At 33.5% G+C, this 12429-nt stretch overlaps 1 protein-coding gene across 1 annotated transcript; it reads left to right on the plus strand.

Moving 5' to 3' along the window:
* Positions 1-798: 798 nt before the first annotated feature.
* On the plus strand, positions 799-1824 carry LOC109338263 (abscisic acid receptor PYL4-like). Its single transcript, XM_019575462.1, has one exon. It carries the CDS (start codon positions 976-978, stop codon positions 1609-1611), a length of 636 nt encoding a protein of 211 aa, XP_019431007.1. The 5' UTR covers positions 799-975; the 3' UTR covers positions 1612-1824.
* The last annotated feature ends 10605 nt before the right edge of the window (positions 1825-12429 follow it).

Below are 12429 nucleotides of genomic sequence, written 5' to 3' on the forward strand. Positions count from 1 at the left end.
TCTTCAAGTGAGATAACTTATACAAAATTTCATTTTTCAGGAAAATAAAAAGAAACTAATGATAATAATAAACCACAAACCCCAATTTTGTAAATAAAAAGTGGACCAACTTGGCCCCCGGTTTTAATACGATCCCCACATGAACTTCGTTTAACTTTTAGCTTTCCAAAATCCAACCCCATTTCTTCTTTCTCTCGTTCTCATGGAACCTAGATCACTTGTCCCAAAAAATTATATCCTTTTTTGTCCCTATCTAATTAAAGGACACCAAGTAATATAATTATTCATTTATGATTTTTCTATTTAATTTAATGATGTATTTTAATTGATCTGATACACTAATTAAGACACAAATGGGGACAGATGATCTTGATTCGTTCTAGTGGCCCATAGACACTTCAAAGTCCAAACTAAGTAAGGGGATTATCCCTTTTTGTCCCTATCTAATTAAAGGACACCAAGTAATATAATTATTCATTTATGATTTTTCTATTTAATTTAATGATGTATTTTAATTGGTCTGATACACTAATTAAGACACAAATTGGGACAGATGATCTTGATTCGTTCTAGTGGCCCATAGACACTTCAAAGTCCAAACTAAGTAAGGAGATTCTCTGTCCCATAAAAGTTTGTCTCATGTCCTATACCAAACAGTTTTTTCCAACAAGTCAAAAGTAATACCTCAATTTATTTTTATTTTATTAAAATAAAATATTAATTTCATAGGTTAATATATGAGTGGAACAGGACAGAAATGAAGACATCAAGTTGGTCCCCAAACTACCTACTGGCTACTAGTCCTCTTTGCTCTATATAACCCTAACTACATATCACACCGGTTCGCCCCTTTACCCTTTCCTCTCTAATCTTCACCCTTTCCTCTTTCTCCAAAAATAAAATTATCAAATATTTTCAAAACCCCATCAACCCTTAACCCAAGGAGAAGATCAAGCTCAAGTTTCTTATAACAAAATGCCACCAAACCCATCAAACTCTTCTCTCCTCCTCCACAGGATCAATAACCAATCCTGCAGCGCTGTCGCTAATGGCCACCACCTTCACACCGGTATCCTCTTCATGAAGCCCGGCAACACCGTTCCCGATGCAGTAGCACGGTATCACACACACACCGTGGCTCCCAACCAGTGCTGCTCTGCAGTTGTTAAGGAGATCTATGCACCAGTCTCCACCGTGTGGTCCGTCGTGCGCCGCTTTGACAACCCGCAGGCCTACAAGAATTTTGTCAAGAGCTGCCATGTCATCGGCGGTGATGGCAACGTCGGAACTCTCCGTGAGGTTCATGTCATATCTGGCCTCCCCGCCGCCCGGAGCACAGAGCGGCTCGAGATCCTCGACGAGGAGCGCCACGTCCTCAGCTTCAGCGTTGTTGATGGTGATCATAAGCTTGCTAACTACCGCTCCGTCACCACGCTCCACCCCACTGGAGATGGCGGTGAGGAGGGCACGGTCGTGGTGGAGTCGTACGTCGTTGACGTGCCACCGGAGAACACTGAAGAGGACACGTGTGTGTTCGTGGACACCATTGTTCGGTGCAACCTTCACTCACTCGCGCAAACCGCAGAGAACCTTAGACGACGAAACAAGTAAAAATAACAATGATTACAAGTGCTGTTGCTAAATTTCCTTTTTTTTTCGTTTATAATTTAGATTTATATATTTGTATTTATCTAAATGTTTGTAATTTAGTGTTTATTACAACTAGATTAAGTGTTTTGGTTATTGTCACTTTTCACTGAAAATAATGTAAAAATAAAACACGGGTTTTTGTAACATAGGAATAATCAAAGGTCTCATTGTACTGTCTTATGTTTATGTTCATAAAATCAGAAGCTTTGGTTGTTGATACGTATCATCCATAAAAACGTTTTCTGGTAATTAAAATCGGAATGCTGAGATACAACTTGTAACTAGTAGGGTTAATGTTAAAAGTTAAGGTAGGTGGAAATCCAACTGGGACCTCTTCCTTATTTTTAAATCGACTAGTGGAAACTAGTGATGGTGATAATAGGAAGAGAATTGCACTAAGTCTATAATGTATGATAAATTATTGATTTATACGTGTGTTGTTCGTCACTTGAGTATTTGTTTTGTTTGATTATATAATACAGTATTTCAGCAAGTGGTTTCTGTCATGAATTATAAGTCCTCGCATCAAAATGTGTGTTGAAGTCTCACTCATAATAAATAAAAAATGAAATAAAAAGTTATAAAGTGATTTAATGATTAGAGTAAAAAAGGTTAAGTTCACAACAAAATAAGAAAAGTGTAAAGCATTTTAAATTTGAGCTCAGAAGTTAAGGCAAATATAGCTATCTTTATTATTATGATGGAAATTGTGGTATGGTTTTGTTGGTTATGGTAGTCCCCCTCACATTTGCATACAAACACATCCTCATATTTATTATGCTCTAAAAACCAACTAACAAAGAGAATAGACACATACAAAACTAAAATTCCAACAATTTTTTGACATGAGTGTTCTATGTCAAGAAAATTCTAACTATTTTTTTTAAAACTATTTGGAGATTTCAATGACTGATAGAAGGATTTTGTAGCTTAAATACATATTTTTTAGGTTTTGCAAAAGGAAGGTAATATAATCCCTATCTGATTTATTATTTATGGTAAGTAGTTTATTATAAAACTTGTTGTAGTTATGTTATACTTATATATATAAATAATCCGAAGAAGGCTTTTGAGGGCACTACATTGAAACTTCACTCTATACATAGTCAAATTATTTTTCTAAAAATATAATCCCTCTGAAAAAATATCTTTTGAAAACATTTTCTATCCCTCCATATTACAATTGCACTGTGCTTTTGATTTTTATTTACATTTGCCTATATATTACGAGTAACAAGCTAAGATGAAAGAAATAAATAAGATAAAGATTTAATATGTATATAGTAATAGTGTAATTACTTTTTACAATATAAGTTAATCATTCATCATATTAACTATTATTGACTCTAAAATAAAAATAATATAAATCAATAATAAATGATATATTGACAGTATAAAATATTTTATACTGATTATACAAAGATTTTAAACTTATAAATTAATCAAATTTAAAAGAAGTACACCATATTAAAGAGTATACACTACCAACCCGCAGTTAGCTGTAACGTGAACTTCAATATAATTTTGATGATGTATACTTCAATAGTTCCAACCCCCTGTTCACCAAAATATTAATTTTTGCGCAAGCAGAGAACAAATTATTTAAAAAGCTACATGCAAGTTGCAAGTTGCGCTTGTACAGATACTCAGTTTTATTTTAATTCAACTAGTAGTTTTATTTTAAAGTATCAAACTTATGTAAAGGTTTATCTATAAAGATATATCTATATAAAAACGATCAATAAATTTTGACAAAATATTAATTTTTTTATTCTAATTCAAATTTAATTATTAATGATATAAATGAAAAATATAAATATATTTGTATCTAAATATGAACTATTGAATAAATATATAAGAACTTTTTACCAAAGCATCTTGTCGGTTGGAGAATTAAGTGAGACCTGACCCAGGAAAGAGAAAAAATATAAAAAGGAAGCATGGAAGCTGCAATACCAAGATAGGTAGAAAAAAGGTGGCATATCTGTTTGAGTGTGAATGATGAATGATACATGGTCGGTTTGTGCAAGTTGAGGTGCAAGTGGGAGGAGATAAGTTATAAGTTAATAGACACAACACAAGAAGGAAATAGAGATATGATGCTCTTAATTATCCCCGTGGCGTGAACCACCTTTTTAGTTTGTCCACTTTTGGGGTTTTGAGTTGAATATTGAAAACTAATATCGAATATTGAAATTAAATTTCCTTTTCAAGTTTCATTCATCTTTCACGCCACCTTCTTCTCTCATATCATTTCTTTTCACTCGTTTTCGGTTGATGTCTTCATGGCATGATTTTCACTTCGTTAATCTATTATTCTGAAATTGACTGCACAATATGTAAATGGCCCATCTAGTCTTTTGGTCACCGACCCAGTATTTTAAATTACATTCCCTTGCTACAATTGAATTATAATATTGTGGATTTGGAAATGCAGCTGCTTGTTTCCATAATTGCAGTAAACTTAATGTAATTATAATTACTATGGCAACCATAACTTAAAAGAATGTCAAGTACAAATGTGAAATAACTCACTAACATTTCGCTATCATTTCTTGTAGTAATAACTCACTAAGTTTTGGGTATGTTTATCCTACATTCTCTAAATTAGAGTGCATTTGGTACCATTCGATATGATCTTTTAGTTTGGTGGAGTGATGACATGGCTGCCACCTCTTTGGGCTAAACCTAGTTGAGAATCAGCCTTGGATTAACAGAATATTGTTGAATTGGGTTGGAGGCTAGTCTTAGACAACCTTGACGGACATCTGGAAAAAAAAAACTCTATTTATAAAGGGCATGTATATAGTAGAGAGATTATAGTAGAAAGTTGATGATACTTCTTGTATAAATAGTATCTTCTATTTAGATTGACTATGATTGACTTATCTTGCACCAAAGGAAGTGTTGAGTACAATCATAGTATAAACACACCATTGATTATCAGAGTTTTTAATCGATTAAAGACAATGATGTCTTAATCGATTAATGACAATCTTAATCGACTATCCTGACAGTTCTTGATACATGAAAATAGTTATTTCACAGCCGATATCCCGAAAATTAATTCTTTATAGAAACATATTAGTTCAGTAAATGCTCCACACAGTTATCAATTAATAAGCACGTAATGAATTAATAAAAATAATCTAGAAAAAGTTTAAAGAATGTAAAGACGTAAAATAAACGAGATAAATGAAGAGAAGAATTCCTGGTTCATAACATCCAGCCCTCCCGTCAGGTTTGGGAGATTTTTCTTCACTAAAAACATTAATTGTCAATTACAAACAAGCTTCCAATTTGACACTTCTACAAGCGCTCTTTCCTTGAACTCTAAGCTAAACAATACAGTTTCACCTTCTCTCGACTCTTTCAGAAACCCCTCTTACTCACAATTTTTTCCTAGCCGATTCTTGCTTCTTTTCACGATCCTTGTATAAGCGAACACTAATCAATCCTAACTACTAGGGTGATTCTCCTTTCTAATGGCTAACAAGAATGTTTAGTTGTGATGCACTCACTAAGTACAATTTGATCACTCTAATGATTAGCTACAAAAAACCTCACACAAGAATCTCACAAAGATGCACAGAATTTTGTGTATGAAAATGTAAAACACTCTTTGAAAAACTTTGTGAATCAAGTTTACTCTTCTCTTTGAAAATCACTCAAGAACTTAACACTTTTTACTTGCAAATTAATGCAGAGAATTTTCGTATGATATGAGTATGATGTAAAATTTTAAATGCCTAATTCTTACTCATGGGTTAAAATACAACTTTATATATAAAACCAATTTTAATTCTCCTTAATCGATTATCTATTCAGTTAATTGATAAACATATGTGAAAATAGTTTCAATTGTGTTGGACATATAGTATTAATCGATTAATGGAATATTTAATCGATTATCTAAGTTCACCAAACTTAATCAACAACCTCTCGAACTTTACTTAATTGATAAACTTCTTGCTTAATCGATTAATAGTGTGAAAAATGATTTTCTGATGCAAGGTAAAACCTTCTATGAGATGTATGCATATGCAAAATATGATTTCAAAATAAGTGATATTTGTTTGCAATAAAATCAATGCACACTACCTATCATGAATGGATGAATGACTCTGTTATTTTAAGTTTTACTTAATTTTAGCTTTGTGAGATTCTCATCCTTGATTTACCTAAGTTAGACTCGAACTAAGCAATCATCTTAGAACTCTAAAAATATATAAAAGAATTTTCCTAATTCTAGATGATTTTGAGTCTTCGGCTTGTTGTTTTTTGATTTGAATCAATCTTCAAGCTTTCCTCAAATCTTTGTGTTCATCAAAACTATGTAGAAGATTAGACTTACAAACTTTGACTCATCTTGCAATATCAGGAAGATCCAATTATGTCATGGTTGAGGTCATGCTTTAGTTCTTTCAACCAGCCAATCTTATAGGGTTATATCTAAGGCAAGCTCTCTAGGGCCTTATAATTTATTTAGTAAGACCCAGTCTTGACCCTTATTAGGCTTCAAAGTTAGGTCTATCACTTACCTTTTAGGCCATAGTCTTAGGATATATTGGACCACTTTTTGTCATTTTGAGCGGCTTGCAGCCGGCCCAATGCATTTGAACCTATAGGTCGAAACAATTGTATCCAATTTGGTGGTATAATCATAATCGGGTGTGCCGTCAAAATTATGAGTTTCTTCGTCGCTTCTAAGTCAACTGATCCTCCCAATGATAAGATCTATTTTTAACAAATCATGCTTTTGCTATAGAATATTTTTCAATTTGGTCGATTGACTCTAGTTAAAAAAGGCACTTTCCGAACATAGTAAGCGTTCTTAAAAAACTACTATCATCTTTTCAATGTATTATCGCATTGACTAGGGTGAGTTTTGAATCATCTCAAGTGTTTTATTTGGTCGCTCATCCCTTTTTGGTGTGGTATCTGGGTGCATGAAAGATATTTCATGAATTAATTAAGACTAGTTTAGCTAGACTCGAGTGTTAGCATTATCTTGTTTTTGTCGGTGTATTGACTTTGTATCTGAAAGTGCAAAGTGTCAAAGTGTTGCACTATTAGATTGCTTATGATTTGATGAAGATAATGATTTAGTGAAAGCTTGAAGATGACTCAACAAATGAACATGCCATGGACTCAAGGATCTCATATCTAGACTAGGTTCTTACAAGAGTCATTTTTAGAGTCTTAGATGTGTGCCTTAGATATTGGATCAAAGTTAGGTAAACCTAGGTGCAATTCTCACAAATCTTAAAAATAATCAAATCATTTACATGAGACATGCCATCTAGATTATTATATGTTCATGCATTAATCATACATGTTATTTGTGCATCTTAGGCATAATATATTGGTAAAATATGTATAGTTGATAAGCATAACATATAGGTAGTTTACCAGTTAATCATATAGCTGAAAAATATGCCAGTTAGTCGATTAAAGAAAGTGTTAATCGATTAACGTGAATTCAGTTTTAACAAATAACTGAAAACCTGAAAGCAGTTATTCTCAACAGCCCATTAATCGATTAAAAGGGCACTTAATTGATTAACTGGGTCTCAGAAAGGTTTTCTATATAAACTGTGTTTTTAGGTCTTGTATCATACATAATATCATTCATTTTTAGAATTGCTAGTTGCATAATTTTTGTGTTCATTTGTGTCATTTAGGCAGAGAGAAATGCATTGTGAGATAGTGAGAGATAGTATCATGTTTAGGGTTTAATTGTGATATAATTGCATGTGATTAATGTGTTAACCTTTGCTATCTTTTCTTGTATGATTCTTGCATTTCTTTAGAAGAATTCTAGGATAGAAATTCTCAGTTTCTATACATCAATTAGCTCACACATATTCATGATTACTTGTGAGTCTCGTATAGTGTTTTTAGCTGAGTTTTAATTGTGATATTTTGAGCTACGTTGTGCTTGATAATACTCTGTTTTTGTATTGTTTTTGTGTTGTAATAAGGGAAGTCGTCTCTTGGTGTCTTACCACTTAAGAGACTCGGTGAGTCTTCACCAAGGCTTAGAGGTCTTGAGTGTAGAACATTTTCTTAGCTGGGGCTAGATCGTAAGAAAAGTTTTCTTAGGCGATTAGGTGAGTCAAACTAAGAAAGTGGGTTCTTGGATTCAAGAAGGAAACATCTAAGTTTGTGTATTGGAAGTGTGCATGTAACAATACATTTGTTTCAATATTAGTGAAGAAAATCTCTCGAGATCAGAAGGGGAGGCCTGGATGTTGTTTGCAAGTGGACCCGCAAACGAACCAGGATAAAATTCCTTGTTGCAGGCTTTTTCTATCTCTAATCTATTTAAGTTTCAAGTTGTATTATTGCCTATTTTTACTGCCTAATTTTAGCTGATAATTTGGATACTATAATTTTGATATATTGAGTTTAATTCTATTCAAGTATATTTGCTTTATCTGTATCTGATTATCGGTGAGTGGCTGAGGAATAAGCCATTTCACAACTTGTTGTTTTCTGTGAGTTAATCGATTAAAACAGAGTGTACTTCATTTCCTCTCAAATTTGTCCAAGAAACCCCACTTTCCCAATTCCAAACCCTAAGGTTAGGTCCCCCCAAAAATCCTTCTTCAACTCGGTTGTTGCAATCAAATGGAACGAGGACATTAAAAAAGGATTAAGACAACTGCTCAACACCCACAAAGGAGTCCTATTCCTACACCATCGAATCCAAATCCGAGACAGGACCGTGGAGACTCGTACTACTCTCTCATACTGCAGGAGACTCAGTTGTCAAAGTTTCAGGGCAGGAAACCAACCTACATCAGGTATGTCGAGTTAACCTCGATGGCAGAACAAAATTTTGAATTTTCGCAAGGTATGCAAGCTCAAGGATCTATCACCTTTTTAGAATTAATGGGAAATATTTGCCCTGCTTTGGTTAGAGAATTTTATGCCAAATTTAGATATAAGGATGGCAAGTATTTGTCTATGGTTTATGGAAATTTGTTTGAGCTAAGTGAGGATATTTTCATGAATGTGGGACGTTTGTCCACCAATGGTGCTAGCATTGGTAATTATGACTGGGTCAAGAATTCATCGATGCTGCTGAGGTTTACAAGTCTTGCTTGAGAGGTCCCCATCTATATATCCAAGGAGAATTAAAAAAAAGTTGGGTCATTATCTGTGGAAAATAGACTATTGTACTACCTGATAGCGTACATCTTAGTTGAGAGAAACACAAATCATGCACAACCCACTGTGGATGATTTAAGGTTTATGTATGTTGTTAAGGAAAATGTTATGATTAATTGGCCTGAGGAGATTCTGAAGGTCATGTATAGTGTGTCAACATTATAATCCAAACTGCTTCCCTATAGCATATTCATTTCGAGGATCATCGATTATCTGTATATTGATGTGTCTGATACCATCATCATGGATTCTTCTGATAAAGATCACCTGGTTGGTGAAAGTTTGATCCACAAGATGGGTATTTACAAGTATGGGAATACTTGGCAATACCAAGAGGGTTACAACACTATTGTGGATTTGGACTTATCTAGAGATAAGGATCAGGCAGGAACATATCAGCATAATGCAGGAACTCAATGGGAGTCGTATGGAAACGCACTGCAGGTACCACCCTTTATATTAGCTCAGTTGGATGCAATGGAGTAAAGGCTGAACAATAGAATGAATCTACATTTTCAGACCTTGAATGACTCTTACCATACAGACTTGGAGCAATTTGAGGAACGCCGGGTCGCCTATATTGATAACCACTACCAGTCTATAAGGAGCTTTGTTCAAAACATTGTTGAAGCACAAAATGATAGGTTTTGTGCAGAATTTGAGAAGCTGAGAGTCCTCATTCAGGGAGATAGTAGTCTGACAGTTCCTGATGACAGAAACCTTCCTTTGCATCCTTAGATTAGAAGACCTTAGACCCTAGGTTGCCTTTGGTTTAGTTCTTATATTGGCTAATTTCAAGTATTTTGTTGTTTTGTACTCTTGAGACATATTTCTCTTTGCTTTTAATTGGGTTGTAGTCGTTTCTATCTACTTTTGCTGAACATTTATCACTTGCTATGCATGAGATTGAACTTTAAACGTTACTGGTTTTGTGTTATATAGCTTATATGATATGCGTATCTATGTCACATATAGTAGGAATTTATGCTTAATGGTACTTGACCATGACTGGTTATCTGCATCTATTCTGTTTGATTGAGCCTGTTGTATACATATTATGAAAATAATGTTTGATCATTCCATGCTTAATTGATCATTGTATAGCCTTTCATGCCATTAACCTTGTTCATTTACTGCATTCTATCAATTTAATCGATTAATTAATACTTTTAATCAATTAAATCCGTGTAAACATGTGCACTTGTTCAAGCTTCCTTCAACTGGTTAATTAATTGAACTCCCAAATTTAATTGATTGATTACAATTTTGATTTCATTATAAAACTCTTATTACTTTTGACAAGATTGATTCGTTTATCTTTTTGATAATGTCAAAAGAGGGAGAAAGGTTGCTTTGTTATTTGATGCGATTTGCAGGTTGTAAATAATATTCAGCTTCATTTTCGTTGTCCAACTATGCGCTTTAACTTTGAAATTAACAACCATGTATTTTATAACGATCATCAAGCTATGCATCAAAACAAGATTTGATATGGAGTTTGTCATCATAAAAAAAGGGAGATTGAAAGTGCAAAGTGTCAAAGTGTTGCACTATTAGATTGCCTATGTTTTGATGAAGACAAGGATTTAGTGAAAGCTTGAAGATGACTCAACAAATCAACATGCCATGGACTCAAGGATCTAATATTTAGACTAGGTTCTTACAAGAGTAATTTTTAGAGTCTTAGATGTGTGTCTTAGATATTAAGTCAAGGTTAGGTAAACCTAGATGCAATTCTCACAAGTCTTAAAAATAATCAAATCATTTACATGAGACATGCCATCTAGATTATTATATGTTCATGCATTAATCATACATGTTATTTGTACATCTTAGGCATAATATATTGGTAAAACATATAAGTTGATAAGCATAACATATAGGTAGTTTACCATTTAATCATTTAGATGAAAAATATGTTACTTAATCGATTAAGGAAATTGTTAATCGATTAACGTGAATTTGGTTTTAACAAATAACTGAAAACCTGAAAGCAAACAGCCTGTTAATGGATTAAAAAGGGCACTTAATCGATTAACTAGGTCTCAGAAAGGTTTTCTATATAAACTGTGTTTTTAGGTCTTGAATCATACATAATATCTTTCATTTTTAGAATTGTTCGTTGCTTATTTTTCGTGCTCATTTTTGTCATTTAGGTAGAGAGAAATGCATTGTGAGATAGTGAGAGATAATATCATGTTTAGGGTTTAATTGTGATCTAATTGCATGTGATTAATGTGTTAACCTTTGCAATCTTTTCTTGGATGATTCTTGCATTTCTTTAGAATAATTCTAGGATAGAAATTCTCTGTTTCTGTACATCAATTAACTCATACATATTCATGATTACTTGTGAGTCTTGTATTTTAGCTGAGTTTTAATTGTGATATTTTGAGCTACATTGTGCTTGATAATACTCTGTTTTTGTACTGTTTTTGTGTTGTAATAAGGGAAGTTGTCTCTTGGTGTCTTACCACCTAATATACTTAGTGAGTCTTCACCAAGGCTAAGAGGTCTTGATTTTAGAACATTTTCTTGGTTGAGGCTAGATCGTAAGAAAGGTTTTCTTAGGCGATTAGGTGAGTTAAACCAAGATAGTAGATTCTTGGATTCAAGAAGTGAGCATCAAGTTTGTGTATTGGAAGTGTGCATGTAACAATACATTCGTTTCAATATTAGTGAAGAAAATATCTCGAGATCAGAAGGGGAGGCCTGTATTTAGTTTGCAAGTGGACCCGCAAACGAACCAGGATAAAATTCCTTGTTGCAGGCTTTTTCTATTCTTAATCACTTCAAATTTCAAGTTGTAATATTGCCTAATTTTAGCTGATAATTTGGATACTGTAATTTTGATATATTGAGTTTAATTCTGTTCAAGTATATTTGCTTTATCTGTATCTAATTATCGGTTAGTGGCTGAGCAATAAGCCATTTCGCAACTTGCTTTTTTCTGTTAGTTAATCGATTAAGACAAAGTGTTAATCGATTAAGTGACGCTTTTTCCAGAATAGGGCTTCGGTGCAAAAAGCGATAATTGATAACTACGACACCTATTCAACCTCCCCCCCTTCTAGGTGTGTTCTGTCCACTGATACCTAACAATATCTAGCCTTTGACTTTGAAAGTGCAAAGTGTCAAGGATTGCACTAGTAATGTCTTGTCGATGTTTTGATGATGACAATGAGTTAATAAAAGCTTGAAGATGTCTCAACATGCCTAGAACTCAATGGTCATATCTAGACTAGGTTATATCAATAGAGTTATATTTCTAATTAGTCTTGGATGTGTGCCTTAGTTAGTGAGTTTGGGTTAGGTAAACCTAGATGCAAGTCTCACAAGCCATTAATATTGACATATCATATTCATGAGGCATATCATCTAGTTTATTATGTGTTCAGGCATTAATCATACATGTTATATGTGCATATTAGGCATAACTGATGAGCAATATATTACACACTATTCATAACCTTAAATTAGCATGATTGATGATTCTTGGTGCCTAATTGACTTTGTTTCACATGGTTTAGTGTTTTAGACTTTATTGGACTAATATTCCTAGATTGAGTTAATTTGGGATTATTTGGCCTGATTAAATCTATT

Source organism: Lupinus angustifolius, unplaced genomic scaffold (assembly GCF_001865875.1).
Source record: "Lupinus angustifolius cultivar Tanjil unplaced genomic scaffold, LupAngTanjil_v1.0 Scaffold_20_116, whole genome shotgun sequence".
NCBI lineage: Eukaryota > Viridiplantae > Streptophyta > Magnoliopsida > Fabales > Fabaceae > Lupinus > Lupinus angustifolius.

Bases quoted from the DNA above. Each gene is read 5' to 3' on its own strand.
- LOC109338263 (XM_019575462.1), top strand. From the start codon at position 976: ATGCCACCAAACCCATCAAACTCTTCTCTCCTCCTCCACAGGATCAAT.